The following is an 18,529-nucleotide window of genomic DNA, read 5'->3' as shown; positions in this document are numbered from 1 at the left end:
AAACGTACAACGCTACCAAGCAAACAGGAAACACTTCAATGTCCTTCATTGGGCTGTGCACAGTGACAAAGCAGCATGCACTCTAAGTAGTTGCTGCTTTGAAAAGATCTTTTATCTCCCGAAGTCATGGTTTAGGAAGGCTGAGGTCATTGTCATCATTTTAGAATATTTGCTTTCATAGCTTGATAGCAGGCAGGTAATATGACATCAAGATCACCTAGTGACAATGTCTGTATATAAGTGAGATTGGCTGCGTGACAATTAGGTGAAACGAATGCGTTCAATGTACTGTATTCAAAATGGCGCAAAGGAATGTGATATGAGCACATCTCCATGAAAAAAACTTTCACTTTTGTAATCAGGTAGGATTGTTTAGCTAATGTATATTTACGACAAATAAATTCCTCTCACCAAAAAGTAGAGTAGTACTAATATAGCGTATCCCGAACAAAATGTGTTAAGCTTGTGCCACGCGCTTCCGTTTTGGTGACTGAATATTGCGGGACACTTTGCGTACGCGCACCTGGGTGACGAGAAAACCAGACATAATACTTACAACTGATCGGTGAGACCTCCGTAAACATAGCGCCCTCTTATTGTGCTCCTTTTTCATCTCGTCCAGATTACGAAGCGGTCCTCCCCAACCCGATATGTCGAGTCCGTGCATAATTTCGTGCCCTATTATCTGAAAGAAGAACGTGCCAGACGTAACAAAAAGGCGCGCCTTTTCATAACGCGCTAGTACATGTTAGTGCTAGCAATACCTGTGCCAATATCGAAAAGGTCGCAGTCATCATTGGTCACTCTTGGTATACTTAAATCAGGCAGTTACTCAAGGGATACTCTGGTGGTTTTTTAAGGTCAATGAATCTGAAGTAAACACTCTGGGTGTATCTGTTACAAGATTTCATCATTTTTTATTAATCACAGGCTAGAGAGATAGGCCGATTTTCTAAAAATTATTTTATAAACTTCTTCGGTTCAGTTAACTGGCTTTCTAAAACTATTAGCAGCCTTCTGTGCGCCAAACTTCACGTCGAAATGACGGGAGTGATGGAACCGCGCTACACCTACTTTATCTGTCGTTCACAAGGCTATGATCGCGTGTGTTATTTGGTCAACGTTTTGTTGGTTTGGTGCTCAAACTTCAGTTTGTTGAGAATGTGTACGATGGGTGGCATTTGTTGTGGCGCCATGGTAATGAGTAGGAGGGCGCGAGACGTGTTCCGGTCACTGGATAGAGGTGGTGGTGCGCGAGACCCCAATGGTGCGCATTCGTGCAACGTTTACGTATTAGACTAGAAAATCTCCAGACGATGAGCTGTCTCTGTGCGTTGGGTCTTCAGACGGCGAAACTGGGGAAGGTCAGCGTCACTACAGTGGCGGAAGCAGAAGCTGCCTGGTTTTGATAGCTGTCGGCGCAGAGACCCGAGCAATGGCCATCGCTTTCGGAACACTCAAGTGAGACCACCAAGACTTACGGCACGCTATCACAGCAGTATCTGGTAGGTCTACGACTCTTGCACTCCATGCCAGAGCTGTTTCTGCCTGCACCAAGGCCATTACGTCATTGACGAGTAAGGTTTTACCTGGTTGAGGTGAGGACGACGATAAAGAGCTGGACACTGGCCATGAGGACAAGTGTTTGGCGCAAACGGACCACAACTTTAGAAATTGTGAAGGACGTCGACTACAGACTCGACGAGCCATCGACAATGCAACGGCACGGAGTCGATGGAGCAACATGACGAACTCGAAGAACGTTTCATTAAGGAAATGTCATCTTGGCTAGCTATCGGCTACGACTAGAGCAGGATTAAAACTCTAATTCAGTTCGTTTTCATTCCACTATCTAAGCGATTGATTAGTTAACTATGAGTTGTCGCGAGTGTTTGTTTTCAGATTTTTTGCGGGTGTAAAATGTGTTCGTCCTGTGACGCCTGTCTCTATGAATATTGTTACGTGAAAAATAACAGTTGTCGGTCCGCAGCCACAACGCAGCTCACTGACAACGTCCACTTCTTTACTCTCAGTCCGAGGCACCTTACTTGGGTATGCCCCACTATGCCCTCTTTCAGTGAGACGAAATCACGTAACACGACCCCCGGCGGCAAAAGCGCCGACCCGGCGAGTTTACGGGGCCACAGCAGGAGCAGTGTGGTGACGATTGAGCCTTGATACGTGGACGATGTCCCTTGACAGCAGAGGGGAAGAGGTTGATGGACTATCAGGGACAATTTCATATCTAGTGTCGGTCACTCGTCTAAGCACGCGGTATGGGCCCGTGAAACGAGAGAGAAGTTTTTCTGACAGGCCTGCATGTCGCGTAGGGGACCAAAGAAGAACGAGGGAGCCGGTTGGAAAGTGTTCGTCGCGATGCCGCTCGTCGTAACGATGCTTCTGCGAGTCTTGGGATGCCATTAATCTGCTGTGGGCAAGCTGACGAGCATGGTCAGCTCGGGTAATAGCGTCGCGTGCATATTCAAAAGTATACTGCGCAGCGGCTGGCAGGAAGGTATCCAACGGCAACTTTGCTTCGCGTCCAAACAGAAGGTAAAATGGCGAGTACCCGGCAGTGTCATGCCGGGAGGAATTGTATGCGAACGTCACGTAGGGTAGTGCAAGGTCTCAATCACGATGGTCGGCCGAGACGTATTTCGATAGCATGTCTGTCAAGGTGCGGTTTAAACGTTCTGTAAGCCCGTTTGTCTGGGGGTGGTACGATGTCGTGAGCCTATGTTGAGTAGAGCAGGAACGCAGGATATCGTCAACCACTTTCGAAAGGAACGTACGGCCTCGGTCTGTCAGCAGTTGACGAGGGGCTCCATACACTAAAATGAGATCGCGTAGTAGAAAATCAGCGACGTCTGTAGCGCAGCTTGTTGGCATGGCTCGTGTAACTGCATAACGGGTCGCGTAATCCGTAGCCACCGCGACCCACTTGTTTCCGGAGGCGGATGTTGGGAAGGGACCGAGAAGATCCAAACAAACACGGAAGAATGGCTCCGATGGGATGTCGATGGGCTGAAGATATCCGGAAGGTAGTCTCGACGGCTTTTTGCGACGCTGGCAAATTTCACAAGCGTTGAAATAGCGACGTACAGAACGTGAAAGGTCAGGCCAGTAGAAGCGGCGGCGAACACGGTCATATGTGCGAGAAACACCAAGGTGACCCGCGGTTGGCGCGTCATGGAGCTCGCGTAGGACTGTAGAACGCAGGTGCTTTGGTATGACCAGAAGTAGGTCATGACCATGGGGCGATAAATTACGCCGATATAAGGTGTGGTCCTTTAAGGTAAACATGCGAACGGAAGCGTCTTGCGGTGAAGATTCGAGCTGTTGTATTAGGCGGCTGATATCCGGATCGCGACGCTGCTCGTCCCCGAGATGAAGCAGCTGGGAGATGGAAAGAACGCAGCCCACAGAATCAGTGCTCGTAGGATCGCAGTCGGCCACAGGGTAGCGTGACAGACAATCCACATCTTTGTGCAGTTTTCCTGATTTGTACACTACGGTGTAAGAATACTCCTGGAGGCGGAGTGCCCAGCGGGCGAGACGACCTGTGGGATCTTTGAGGGAGGCGAGCCAGCAGAGAGCGTGGTGGTGGGTAAGAACTATAAATGGTCGGCCGTATAAGTAAGGGCGAAATTTCGCGACTGCCCACACCAGCGCTAGGCATTCGCGCTCTGTGATGGAATAATTACGCTCCGAGGTGGACAGCAGCCTGCTGGCATAAGCTATCACGCGATGCTGCCCACGTTGTCGCTGAGCCAACACAGCGCCTATTCCGTAACCGCTGGCATCGGTGCGCACTTCCGTCGGTGCCGTAGGGTCGAAGTGAGCCAGCACAGGAGAAGAAGTGAGCCAAGTGGTCAGGTCGGAAAATGCTGCTGCTTGCGAGGGACCCCAGGTAAACGTCTCATCCGGTTTGAGTAAATCTGTTAGAGGCCGAGCGATTTCCGCGAAGTTCTTGATGAACCGCCGAAAATAGGAGCAGAGCCCCACAAAGCTGCGGACATCTTTGGCGGTTTTCGGCACAGGAAAGTCCTTCACAGCTCGAACTTTTTCTGGGTCAGGCTGTACACCGTAAGCGTCAACAATATGTCCAAGTATTGTAATGCGACGGCGACCAAACCGGCACTTAGATGAATTCAGCTGAAGGACGGCGAGACGGAATAAATCAAGAATTTTTGACAGTCTCTCGAGGTGCGCTTCAAAAGTGGGAGCAAACACAATCACGTCATCCAGATAACAAAGACACGTAGACCACTTGAATCCATGGAGCAGGGAGTCCATCATTCGTTCAAAGGTGGCGGGGGCATTACATAAGCCGAAAGGCATGACTTCGAATTGGTAGAGGCCATCGGGTGTTACAAAAGCCGTCTTCTCTCGGTCCATGGGGTCCACACCAATCTGCCAATAACCAGAACGAAGATCGATGGAAGAAAAGTAGGCGGCACCATGGAGGCAATCAAGGGCGTCATCAATGCGGGGCAGAGGGTATGCGTCTTTCTTGGTGATGTTGTTAAGGTGGCGATAGTCCACACAAAATCTCCACGATCCGCCCTTCTTTTTAACTAATACCACCGGGGATGCCCAGGGACTGGAGGATGGTTCAATAATGTCCTTCGCTAGCATCTTGTTCACCTCCTTCTGAATTATGCTCCGCTCAAAAGCAGACACTCTGTAGGGACGGCGGTGAACAGGGTTGGCATCACCTGTGTGTATGCGATGCTGGACAAAGGACGTCTGCCCAAGAGGTCGGTCACCAAAATCGAAAATATCCTGGTAGGCCTCGAGAAGATGTTGTAGGGCTTCAACTTGCGGAGGCGGAAGATCAGTGGCGATCATGTCTACAATTTGACGGCTGCCCGAATGTGTTGCGAGTGATGTGCGCTGCGGTGAAGCAAGTGTGTCTAAGGCAAGCACTTCAATTTGTGAATCGAGCAACGGACACAGGTGGGCCACAGAATTGGCTTGTGGAAGCACATGATTCATGTAGCCGAAATTGACAAGAGGTAGAGAAGTTTTGTTATCTGTGATGCTGAGCACCGTATAGGGCACTGCAACATTGTGCGCAAGGAGTACGTCGGTGAGAGGCGTAGCGTAATAGTCACCGTCGGGCACAGCTGGTGAGCACAGAAAAACGACGTACGTCACAGTTTTCGAGGGCAGGCAAACAAAATCGCTGCATTGTAATCGGCATGTAGGTTGGTACGGGGCGGCACTGATTTGTGGCAGTTCAAGGCGGAGCACACCAGCGGAGCAATCAATCAGAGCAGAATTGGCGGCGAGAAAATCGAGGCCTAGTATGAGGTCGTGGGGACATGTTTCAAGCACGGTAAAAAGGACGACCACTTAATGACCGGCTACGGTAAGTTGAGCTGTGCACATACCGACGACAGGGACTTTTGCACCATCTGCAACTTGGACGACACTGGTCAAGGGGGGCGTGAGGACCTTCTTCATGCGACGACGAAAACGCGAACTCATAATACAGACGTGAGCGCCCGTATCTATCAAAGCTTCAACAGGCGTACCATCAACATATACTTCTAGGGTGTTCCGGTTCAAACGTAAGGGCAACAGAGGATTTTTGGGTAAGGTCGACAGGGCAGCTTCACCTCCAGAAGCTGCGCAGCCTAGTTTTCCGGGGACGCGCGGCGGTTGAACGATGGCGAGGGAGAGCGGCGACGCGTATTTGAACGAGAAGGGCGGCTTTAAGGCGGTGGCGACGACGGGGCAGGGCGGCCGTAGTCCTCAGGGGCAGTAAATGCTGTAGACTGAGTGCGGGTCGGATAACGGTGGTTTGGTGGACGGAATGAGTTACTGTAAGCGGGGTAAGAGCCAGAAGACATAGATGGCCATTGACTGCGGCAGTAACGAGCGATGTGTCCTGCGCGACCACAGCGGAAGCAGATTGGCTTATCATTTGCTGTTCGCCATTCAGACGGGTTCCCGGTTCGAATAGAGTACGGACGGCGACGTCTCATGTCCACAGAAGCTATCGAGGGACCAGTATTATCCAGTGTGGATGCAGTGGACAGGATACCAAGGTTAGCGAATTCCTGGCGGACAACAGCCTGGATCAAGGCGACAGCGGGCGTTGAGGCGTCTGGCAACGTCGGTTTGTTGACAGCCGGGTAAGCGGCCTCGAGTTCACGTCGGACGATGCGCGTCACGTCTTCGGTCGTAGACGGATGACAAGGAGTGGCTTCGCAAGACGACGTTGCCGTGGTGTTGGGTAGGCGCTGAAACTGCTGCAAAATGCGTCGACTCTTCGCCTGCTCGAGACGGCGGCACTCTTTGATCACGGCGTCCATGGTCGTTACGTTGGTGAATACAAGCAGACTGAACGCATCGTCGGCGATTCCTTTTAACACGTGCGAAATCTTGTCGGCCTCAGACATGTTGGGATCGGCCCTTTGACACAACGCTAAGACGTCTTGAATATAAGTCAATTAGGGCTCAGTGGACGTCTGTGTACGGACAGCCAATTGCTTTCGGGCATCAAGTTGTTAACCAAACAGGTTGCCAAAAAGGTCGCGGAGCTGTTGTTTAAACATTTCCTAGCTTGTGATTTTGTGCTCGTGGGTCTCAAACCAGGTGCGAGGGGTCTTGTCAAGATAGAAAATGACATTCGCAAGCATAACGGTTGGGTCCCAGCCATATTGCTTGCTGATGCGCTCGTACATGCTAAGCCACTTGTCCACATTCACGTTGTCCTCTCCAGTAAAGGTACCGGGATCACGGGGTTGCGTTAGGGCGACGTACCGGGTTGCTGTCGTTGCTGAGGTAGGTGGCGAAGCCGTATCCTCACCCGGAGCCATGGTAGCAGACTTAACGAGGCGTGCACTGCGTAGCTCCGTTGTCAGAAGAGCACCCAGCACTTCCACCAAAATGTTACGTGGAAAATAACAGTTGTCGGTCCGCAGCCACAACGCAGCTCACTGACAACGTCCACTTCTTTACTCTCAGTCCGAGGCACCTTACTTGGGTATGCCCCACTATGCCCTCTTTCAGTCAGACGAAATCACGTAACAATATAATCCTTTGCAAGTACTCGCGAAATAAATCGTGCCATCGTGGTTGCACAAAATTAAGAAATTCACTAAGCACTCTAAAATGGCAATTACCCTTTGTCTTATTATTGTGCTATTTTAGCCAGCAGTGGCGGTTCATTTAACGAGCATCTAATACCATACCGTCTGAAGCAAGTCCATATGTGAACATTATATATGTGTACTAAGCATGCACAATACCGTATGTAAAAACAATTTCACGTACACGGGATGTGCCGTGATTAGGCCTAGCGCATAGTGCGAATGTTGTTCGTACTTGGTTAATATGAGAGAGTACTTGTGCATGCGCTAACATGTTCTGAAATATTGAGGGACATTTTAGTGCACACAAAACTAAACACTCACTCTACTGCTTAAGTTACACTGTGATCTTGTCTAAGATGCAAGAGTGGCATGCACCTTCACGATGACATGATAGATAAAAGCACCGGAAGCGATTATGTCCATCAATAAAAATCTACTTTTATCCACACTAGTGCAAACGTTATCCACATGGTGGAATGTTTATACTGCCATACACAGCAAATCGGCGAAACAGGATGGTCTATTGATGTTAGATTGAAGTGTGAATGAGGGGACACGTCAAAGATAATACCGAAAGCAGGAGCGCAGCATCCTAATGTAGCAGGACATAACTTTGTATATTTTTGACTCTGTATACTTCAGAAAAACCTTCCGGTCCGCGAGAAACAAGAACTATATAGAGTCTCACCTTATTCACAAGCACAGTCCACTTTATCAAGTTGGTATACACGTTCCTAAATGGCATCTTGAATTCATTTGATATGGTGCATACACACAGGAAACCACTGCGAGTCAAGCCCTCCATCTAGTAATTTGAAACCTACAAATGTTAACTTCTTACTACCGGTTAGACAACCGGGATTCAGCGACTGCTGTACATCCTCACATCCCTACTGCTTCCTCAATTTTTATCGTGAAATGCCTGTTGTTTTTTGAGTTTTATAATTGGTCAATGTACCCCTTCGCCGCTCTCGCACACCCGCACATTCACTGTTACGATTCCGCTTCCTTTGTTAAAATGCAAGAGAGGGTACCAAACGAAGACGCGCCAGTGCGATTGAAATCAGTTTTGTTCTAGCCTCTAGGAAGACAAGCTTGCTTATCTAAACGTCGGCTTGACAAAATCTTGACGGATTTTTTATGGCAAACTTACATCACCTCCTTCCTACCGTTTTTGGTTATGTTGGTTGTTTATGTTCATATAAAATGCGTTCAATGATTTGGTCGTTTACGACTGGCAGTGACACATGCTCTCATTGGTAACATCGTGACGCTGCTGACAAGTGCCTGCGTGAGCATCGGCTACAAAGCCGGAGAAGATGGCCATAGTTTTTGCTGTATTGTTTCAAGAGGTTACAGGAAAATCATCAGTTATTATATCCGACTTCACGGGCGTCTGGCGGCCCTTTTCAACTGGCCGTTTTCTGGCCATAATGCTGATACTACTAGGACACATACTCACTCACCACCATCACTTGACCTGGCGCCCGGGGGACGCAGGACTCAAAGGTAACAAAAGGGCGGACGCTTTCACTCACGTGTTTTGTAACTGAGCGGAGAATCTCTCTCTATCATTAGCCATAGCGATTATATCTAGGGAGATGTTCGCTTAACAGTGCTTCACGTGGCAAAATAGTAGATTACCTCAGATGCCTTCACAGAAATGTGGCCGCCAGCCTTAAAAACATTCAGACGGACATAGTTCCGAATGTACTGATGTCACACACGATGCATACAATGTTTGACTCAGCTGGGTGTCCGTGTTGTGGTGGTAGGCCGACTCTCTATCACATCTCGTACGGGTGCCATGGTAAGCCAAGCTAGCTAGCTGATTTAGCCCTGGACATATGTATGTCTGCAACAATATAGCCTCTCAAATCCCCCTTTCGCTTTTTCACTTAAAAAGTATCACCCACACCCTATTCCACAACTTTTTTGTTTGTGATTAAATATACATAGACATTCCAGGCGACATTTACAACCCCCTCCATCATCAATATCATCAAGTCCTGACAGAAGATATGACCGCACGTGACGGGTGTTCCATAAGTGAGCGAAAGCTTGACAAAGCTGCAAACAGGTGCAGCTCATCATCATTGCCAGCCTGACTACGCCCACTCCAGGGCGATAGCAATGTTCTACCAGCCATTAGTGTCCCGTGTTTTCTTCTGCCACATTGTGCCTGCATACTTTTTCACGTCATCTGCCGACATAATTTTCTGCTTGCCCCTCATACACTCTTAAAATCCAGTCAGTTACCCTTAATGTCCAGTAGTTACTTCACGTACACGTTACGTTCCTGGCTCATTTTCAATTCTTATATTCTACGAATGTGTCCTCAATAATTGTTTGTTCCCTGACACACTCTGCTCCTATCCTGCCCCTTTAGGTTGTACGTAATCTTTTCGCTATGTTTCCGAAGATATTTTTCTTCTCATCGGGTGCGGATCAAGTACATAGCAGGCCAGCTGGCGGCGTAGGATGAATGAGCTTGAAGCGGTGCCCGTCGGGCCTCCCACGCTTGAACAGCAGCAGAAAATTCAACCAAACAAGGTCGTTCCTGAGCGCAGTCTCGGCAGACATCAGTAGATAGCTCCTTCTCCGGTTCATGAGGGAATATCACCACTTGCTTCACGCTGAGGCTGCAGGCAGGTGTAAATCTGCTTTTTACTAGGAGCGTAGGCCCATACACTGGTGCTTTGAAGTTGCGACCGAAGTAATCCTAAAGCTCCTGGCCTCACTCCGCATAGCAAACGAACTGTTTATTCTTGGCATTACTTCGCAAAGCTCTGAAATGTGTTTCTATCATATTCATTGCTAATTTCTTGCGGGAAGAGCACTTTCCATTTGAAAAAATCATCAGGCAAAATATTCGGGTGCCCCTCGAAGTTTCCATACAGATGAACGTGCTTAGCTCGTTGGCTCGTTAACACAAACATTTAAATGTTCATTACATTCGGAGTGCGAGTGAACGGGATACAAAAGAGGAGGGCCTGTACGTGAGCAATTTCGTTGTAGGTTCTGCAGCCTAAAGTGTTTCCGCTTCGCCCAGTGGCATATCAAGGAACTGCACTCACTTTAACCTAAACATTCTGAGTTTTTCATGTGTATATATTGCTACATGCATGCATATTGATTTTTTAGGGGGCGACGCGCGTGGGTGCCGCACGAGGAAGACGAAGCATTGACTGCGCTCGATGACTGATCAACCAGTCACGCTGCTACTGCTGGTCCGAAATACAGCTCAACCACAGCCTCGCCGATATGGTATCTCGTATCTTCCGTAGCATAATTGGTGGAGGCGGAACGTTCCCCGTCCTTGCCACGAAGCTTCGAATTGGCCGCACCTTTCAGCATCTGGCCATGACTACCAGTAACAACAAGCTGCCAACGTCTCCACCTCGAGCTCCAGCCACAACATACCTGACGATGTCCTACACTTATGATCCCGCTACATTCTCCGCGCAACCTGGGATTGACGTCGACTACTGGCTCCACATGTACGATGTGTTAGCCACTTACCAATGGGACCCTGCCTATAAGCTTGCCAAAATAACTTTTTACTTGGACGGCTACCCACGTGTTTGGTTCGACGCCCACAAAACTGAGCTCACCAGCTAGGATATATTTCTCCAAGGAGCAACTACACGACATCTTTGGGGACCTATCCGGTCGCCAAATGGAAGCGCAAAAAGAAGTCGCCACTCGTGTCAGTCCTCAACTGAGTCGTACGTTTTGTACATACCAGACGTCTCGCGTTGTGCCGGAATTTGAACGAGCAAATGACAGAGACTGTTACGAAAGACGGCGACTCCAACACGGTGCCGAGGGCGCCACTGCTTCGAACTCCGCCTCAAAGGTCACCGGCCGTTTGGTAGCGTAGGTTTCTCAGCTCGCGACTGCTTCTGCGCAGAGCTGATAGACGAGCGGACGAGACGACGGTGAGTTAAACAAGGTTTATGTACAGCATATATACAGAGGCGTTACAAATTTGGCACTGGGGCCGACAGTTTAGAGACGCGAAGAGCCGAACTCTCTTCTCTGACACATAAGTCAACTGCTCGCGACGCGTCGCAGGGCTTTTTTTATATGCACCGGGTGGATTCTTTGAGTAACCAAATGTCAAACCAGAAACGCCGCTGGTCGTGAGGTCAGAATCCTCCAATGGGGTTGCCACTGGGCCGTGTCATTCTTATCAAATCTGGAGCCGCTGCGCTGCACGTGGCTGCACCCAAGGACGAGTGACGTCGCCACGCATTGCGACAGACTCGCCACACACGATGGCGCCGATTGCTTCGATGGGTTCTCTGGCTGAGGTGACTCACTGTGCAGGCGTGGCAGAAAGGCACTGCCGCGTGATGACGCCGTGGAGTTGTTCGCATCAGGCGGGCTCGCGGGCTGGCCTTGACACAGATTGCCTTTTTCAGAGGCATGGATATTCGCTGTAGACTCGCAGGCATAACAGCACCCCCACCGCCAGACAATGCGCCAGAAAGACGAGCTCCTTCCACGTGGCTCGAATGTTAGGCGTGCTCGTTCGCCAGGTCCCTCCAGGTTCGCCTCCAGGGCCATGGGGAGAATGCAGCTCCAAACTCTGTTCCGGGAACACATCCCATTCTTGAGGACGGATATCAGCTCCATTGGCTTGTCGCCACAACTTGTCGACCAGCTACGCTCGTCTCTTCTGATGATCTTTGGTCTCGGCACTTGTCCATGGTTTTGCAACTTGTTAAGAACGGTTCGACAGCAGACAACACACGACACAAGCAAGTGCCCTCGGTCACCCTATAGAACACCAGACAAAGTATATTAGAACATATACCTACCTACGTGTCTATCGGAATTTTGTTTCCTCTACATCAAGAGGCACATGTGGAACAGAAGACTCTTAAAATGAGAACTCAATTTTTTTACACGTACAACAACGTACCGAAATAGAATAGAACATAAAGTTGGCTCCTTGAGCTCATTCTGAAAGAGAGCGCTCCGCTAAGTCTGTGATGAGGACAAAATATTCCCCCGAATCACCAGTGAGAAATCGAAAAGTGGAAGAGGTACTAACACGCACGGCTCAATGCGTCTGCATTAGCGTTTAGCTTTCCTTTGTTGCGAACGTCAAATTTGTGCTGTTGGGGTATCATGCTCCATCTCAGTATAACCGGCCCCTTTAAGGCGACGATACCTATGCAGTACTAAGGGCTGCTCGTACTTGCGACGTTGCACATCTGTGTAATTGAATTATAGGAGTCCAGATTTCTCATAAAAAGAAACATTCCTTCTCAGGTCCTCCTTCTGGACTTCACTTAACCTAGGCCCTAGGTTCGATTGCTCCAAAATTACCTCCGATCCCCTTTCAATTACATCAATACTGGTCAATTTTCTGCTCCCTCTTCCTCTGAAGCATTCAACAGCAGAATTACGACCGCTTGACATTGAACGTATGGTTTCGTCAAGTTACTGTGGTAATTTTTGTTCAGCCGCCTTCCAAATTTCACTCCATAATTTGTGTCACAAAGCTTCATGGGTGCCTTTCACTTGTCCGCGGAATTCCCCGCTCTCTGACAAGTTTCGCATGAGCGTACAAAGTCTTCGATACCCTTCCAGCATTTCGGCCAATAAAGGTCAAGGGAAACTCTACCCTTGGTCTTTTTTATGCCGAGATGTCCTGTCCATGCGTTTTCATGTGCCAGTTTCAATAGTTGGCGACGATACTTTTGTAACACCAAGAGCTGCTCATACTTGCGACCTTGCAAATTTGTGTACCTCCGATACAAAAGCCCTGTTTTCTCAAAAAAAAGAAACATTATTTTTCTTTTTTTCCCAAGTTTACGTTTTTCATTAGAGCTTTTATCGAGAGGTCCTCACGCTGCTCTCAAATGAGCGTTTCTCGACCAACCCTCGACAGCTCACTGCAACTTTCCGCTACAGGCGAGAGCGTTGCACCCCTCTCGCTCTGACTCAACGGCGCCATGTCGTCTCCCCCTGCTACGGAAACCGCGCTGGTCGCTTCGGCGATGGGCCGCTCGAGTGATCGTTCACAAGACTCACACGGAGTACTTCTACTCTGAGGTTACGTCGACTTGCGCCAAGGTCGCACAGATCTGCTGTTTTTGACTTGTTTCACCACATTGAACAGGATCAAGCTCCTGCTACAGCTTCCGCGCTTACGATCGCGTGAGGGCCGTGTATGCTAAGTTAGGGAAGAACAATTTACCCTGCTCTTTGAGAAGCTGCTCTGAGTTGTTAGAGAAAAGATTAGGAAAACTATCGGGAAGTGCTACAGACACAGCCGCTTCGGTGCGAAGCTTACCGAACGGGCCTTTATTGACAACCGTAGCGATTTGTAAGCAAGCACTCTGCTCCTCGGCGACTTGCCCAATACACGCGCATTCTCCTGTAAAGTCATCCGGAGACACCAAAGAAGGACGGACAACGTCCATGGTCGCCACTGAGTCTCGAAATGCTCGACACGTTTTCCCATTCACACTAATTTCTGGGAGATACGGCTCTAACAACCGCATGTTCTTCTCCGATTCTTGGATTGTTGCAAAAGCAAATTTTTGCTTACAGTTTACCGCGATGTGACCTTCCTTTTTGCAGTTGTAGCAGATTAGCGGCTTCCGTGATTCAAACGTCCATGTGGTATCAGTGCGTTGTTTAGGAACCTCACTTGATTTCTCCGCTTCCGTTTGCCCTTCCCCTACAGTGTCCTTTGTAAGAGACGGGTCCTTCTGAAAATTACAGTGCGGAGCGGGTTTCCGTTGATCAGGGTTCTTTGAAAAGCCCTCTTTCCTTTCATTCTTTTCAACGTGCACTGCCCTGCTATGCAACTTTCGGCGAGTATAATACTGCTCAGCTAACTCTTCTGCCTTGTTTAGCTGTACTTCACCAAGTTTGCCCTGCAGCCAAAGCTTGACATCCTCCTCCATGCAGTGGTCGAATTGCTCCAACACAATGCATTCTACCACTTTATCGCGGTCGTCATAAACACCTTCGCCCTTGAGCCATTTAATTAAATTGGCTTTACGACGAAACGCGAAGTCAACGTGTGACTCATTCCCCTTTTTAGCATACTACAATCTTTGCCTGAAAGCCTCGGGTGACAACTTATAACGTCTCAAGAGCACTTCCTTGACCTCTTCGTAGCTTTCAAACGCTTCCCTCGACAAGCAAGCTATCGCGTCGTACACTTCACCGTCAAGAAGAGCTAACAGGTTCTGCGCCCAAAGAGACCGCTCCAAAGCATTTCGCTCACAGGCGTGTTCAAACTTGACGAGATACTTCGCCATGTCTTCGCCTACTACGAACGGTGGCATTTGGTCCCGAATTCTATAACCGCTGACCTGAATCATCGGAGAAGCTAAGCTAGGCGACTGTGAACACTGTTGGACTGCCAATTCTATTCGTTTCAACTCAAGGCGCTCCTGTCTCTCGGCCTCCTCACGGCGTTCTCGCCTTTCAGCTTCTTCACGTTCACGAACTTCTACTTCCCGCCTTTCAGCCTCCTCGCGGCGTGCTTCGATATCCTCCCGGGCCTCATCAACTTCCTCAGCCGACACTCCTTCATCCCTCATGATCTCAAGGATCGCTTGCTTTCGTTTCGCACGGCCCAAAGTAATGCCCAGTTCCTCACAAATTTCGATGAGTTCCTTCACTTTAAGGTTCTCCATCGTTCACACTAGCCTCTTGCTGTTTGCCCCTGCTATGAATTCACTTGCCGTACCCACTATAAGTCTACTAGCAAGACGCGCAAGCAATTTTTAACACTCCCGTGTTTAGCCCCTCCGCATTACTTTAGTTTCAAAGCACTTTGATTTTGCTTGAAACGATCCAAGCTCACTCGAATGCTTCACACAGCCCTTCTCTAAACTTCTACAACCTGAGATAGAGTAGTCTGGTGAACTGAGGGGAAAACATCAGGCACTCACCGCATCGATGTCGCTGACGCCGGCCGATCCCCCAGCTGCCAACCACTGTTACGAAGCGCGCCTCCGACGACGTTACAAAGGGCGCCACGAATCTCACCGCTGCAACCACTGTTTCGAAAGACGGCGACGCCAACACGGTTCCGAAGGCGTCACTGCTTTGAACTCCACTGGGAAGGTCACCAGCCGTTCGGTAGCGTAGGTTTCTCAGCTCGCGACTGCTTCTGCGCAGAGCTGATAGACGTGCGGACGAGACGACGGTGAGTTAAACAAGGTATATGTACACCATATACGCAGAGGCGTTACAAATTCGGAACTGGGGCTGACAGTTTAGAGACGCGAAGAGCCGAACTCTCTTCTCTGACACATAAGTCAACTGCTCGCGACGCGTCGCAGGGCTTTTTTTATATGCACCGGGTGGATTCTTTGAGTAACCAAATGTCCAACCAGAAACGCCGCTGGTCGTGAGGTCAGAATCCTCCAATGGGGTTGCCACTGGGCCGCGTCATTCTCATCAAATCTGGAGCCGCTGCGCTGCACGTGGCTGCACCCAAGGACGAGTGACGCCGCCACGCATTGCGACAGACTCGCCACACACGAAGGCGTCGATTGCTTCGACGGGCTCGCTGGCTGAGGTGACTCACTCTGCGTGCTTGGCAAAAAGGCACTGCCGCGTGATGACGCCAAGGAGTTGTTCGCATCAGGCGGGCTCGCGGGCTGGCTTTGACACATATTGCCTTTTTCAGAGGCATGGATGTTCGCTGTGGACTTGCAGGCATAACAAGAGTGACAAGGTGGGTCACATGCTTAAAGGTGTAGCGCATGATGCCTTCAACTTGTTCGTGTACACCAACGTCACGAGGACAGATATGATTACGAAGAAATGCCACACTTCGAAATGGCCAAAAGCCGACGTGTTCTCCTTCATCTACGCAGATACCAAACACTGCTGTTGCATGAACCTGCACCGATCTCGGTTTCGCGCCACCCTTACAGAAGAACGTGACACGTATAGTTACACGGGAGCTTGAGGCGTCTAGCCCAATGCCGTTTCTTTCACTTCTACGTGACCATGTCGCCGCACAAACGCCTTCGTTGCTTTCTGTAATTTAAGCCATCGTAAGGCAAGAAATTTCGGAGCTTGGTTTTCTTATCGCCTGCTCCCTCTCCCGACCCGCCTCCAGACCAAAGACAATAAATGCACCGCGCTATGACTAACATTTTCTTCTGCGATCCTCTGATCCGACGAAAGAGAGAACTGAAGACGAAAAACCGATCAGCTTCCGCTGCCTCCGAGTTGGCCATATCTCCCGCTACTGCCACAGCACTTGGATGTGCCCAAACTGCAAAACATTTTTCTCTTCTCGTCCATAGGAGTACTACCGTAGGTATTCGCCCAATTGTGTGTACCTTTCTTCGAACGCCCTTAACAGCCACTTCACCGCTCGTTTGCCATCACCTCAACGCCGCCGTTCACTATCACCCCAACTACGCCTCTATTCATCGCCGGCAAACAATGGACCCTATTGGACAAAAAACTAGATGTTGCAGCTCAAGGAGGTAGCGCTGGATCACTTGCGGCTGATCCTAATCCTCCGTTTAAGCCCCCAACTAATACGAACCTAATTGAGGTGTAAGTGGACAGCCTTTTTTTTGACGGCATTAGTTGATACCGGAGCACAAGTGTCCATACGCGTGCTCATCTGTGTCACCTACCCAAAAATGTCATCACGGGTGCAGTAACTACAGCTCTCCGTGTCACTGATGGTGGAACTGTGCCCATCACTGGACGGTGTACAGCTCGTGTTAGCACTGCCGGCCGCGATGTCCCCGTTTTATTTACGGTCCTCGAAAATCACCCTCATGACCTAATTTTGGCATGGACTTCCTATCGACGCACTCTGTTCTGATCGATTTTGCCGCCCATCCTCTCTGTCTAGAAGTTCCTCTTCTTCCGAATTTTCACCCTGAACTGCCGAAGAGATTCCGCACCACTGACTTTTGCCGGATACCACCTAAAGCTCTCACATTCGTTGAATTGGCAACACCCTCTCCTATGCTCGACGGTGATTATACTGTGACACCAATTCCTGGTGTTCTCCTGGCCCGTGACATCATTATCCCACACTCAGTCGTAACTGTTACCTTTAACCGAAAATATTTACTTGTTATCAATTTCGGTTTTATGAAGGAAGTGCTACCTCAAATAATTTCGGTCGCAACGCTAAGACCCTCAGTATGACGCAATCAATGGCGGCGTGTTGTGTAAAGCATGATTAATGCGGCTGATGCGGAGCGCGGGGACAGTTCCCGACCCCTCAACTAACAAAGCTGATTGGTTCAGCGAAGGCCAACGCGGAAGACCAGCGCACGGAAAATGAAGGCGACTCCTTTGTTTACTTGGTTCACGAGCGGAGCCGTCAAGGTCGCCCCCGCTTAGGACTATAAGAGGAAGCTTACTCGGGAGAGCGTCTTGCAAGAAGCAGGCCAAGCGCCGCCTTCTGAGTTCTAGTCCTTGTTAGCATGAGCACGGGCCATCAAGAATGCTGCATAGACGCGACCACTGAGCATAGCGAAACATGGTTGTGGCATGCAGAACAGCTTATCCTCCCCCGCTATACGTCATTTCCGAGTATTGTTAGATTGGCGAGGCGCCTCGCTGCCGCGTGCACATCTGTTCAATGCACAGGAACTGACGGTGTACTCACCATTCCTAAGGAGGCTTCTACGAAGCAAAGTTTAGTGAGATAGCTGACGGGGCTCGAGCGTGAGATTGGCTACCGGCGAAGGCTAGCGCAACTTGACATGGGAGAGAGTGAGACACGCAGAGAACCTATCTCCACTGGGGTTGTATTTTTAACGTGAGTTTGGCAATGCAGTGCCTGTTATTAAAGTCTTTTAGGGGCGACTCCTTATAGCGGCACCCGTTTGTCCCTCGTACCCGTAGCAGTAGTGTGTAACCAGTAATACATTTTGATCTCCAAGGTGATGCCGGTGAGAGATTTCTTCTGTGCGTTGTTGAACAATAACAGATAGTGCTCAATTTACATGCCAATGGCTGCTAAGAGGAAATGAGAGACTGGAGAATTCGACTTTTAGTTAACGCGCACGCTGCAAATTTTTTATTGTTCAACAACGCACAGAAGACACAAAAGGGTTGCTACGTCATACTCGCTGGGTGTAGCCTCCTAGGTTTTAGAAAGGTTTAGCGAGCGTTGGGCCTCAGTGCCATGAATATAGGGAACAAGTATATACCATGAACTCAAGGTGGTTAAAGGTAGCAAGTAGACACGAAGCGCAAGCCGTAAGAAAGTGTGCGTGTGCCTCCTCTCGTTCAGTCCTTGGAATGTCAGCTGGATGGTGGTGCTTCTATATGGGGAATATATGATGAAAAGATGCGAGATGGTGGTACTTGGAGTGTTGAATAGGTGGACGAACAGACACACAGACAGATGCATGGACGGACGCACGGATGGCTTGATGGAAGAATGGACGCAT

The 18,529-nt window shown here is 49.4% G+C and overlaps 1 protein-coding gene across 1 annotated transcript in view; it reads right to left on the bottom strand.

Moving 5' to 3' along the window:
- LOC142803186 (neprilysin-1-like) overlaps positions 1 to 18,529 on the bottom strand; it is a 163,739-nt gene that overhangs the window by 3,253 nt on the left and 141,957 nt on the right. Inside the window, exon 11 of the mRNA XM_075888280.1 lies at positions 557 to 685. Coding sequence (XP_075744395.1) covers positions 557 to 685 — 129 coding nt within the window. The remainder of the gene's footprint in view (positions 1 to 556; positions 686 to 18,529) is intronic.

This window comes from Rhipicephalus microplus, chromosome 3 (genome assembly GCF_043290135.1).
Source record: "Rhipicephalus microplus isolate Deutch F79 chromosome 3, USDA_Rmic, whole genome shotgun sequence".
Classification (NCBI taxonomy): domain Eukaryota; kingdom Metazoa; phylum Arthropoda; class Arachnida; order Ixodida; family Ixodidae; genus Rhipicephalus; species Rhipicephalus microplus.
The sequence above is the reverse complement of the archived record's forward strand: the minus strand, read 5'-3'. Positions and strand labels throughout refer to the sequence as shown.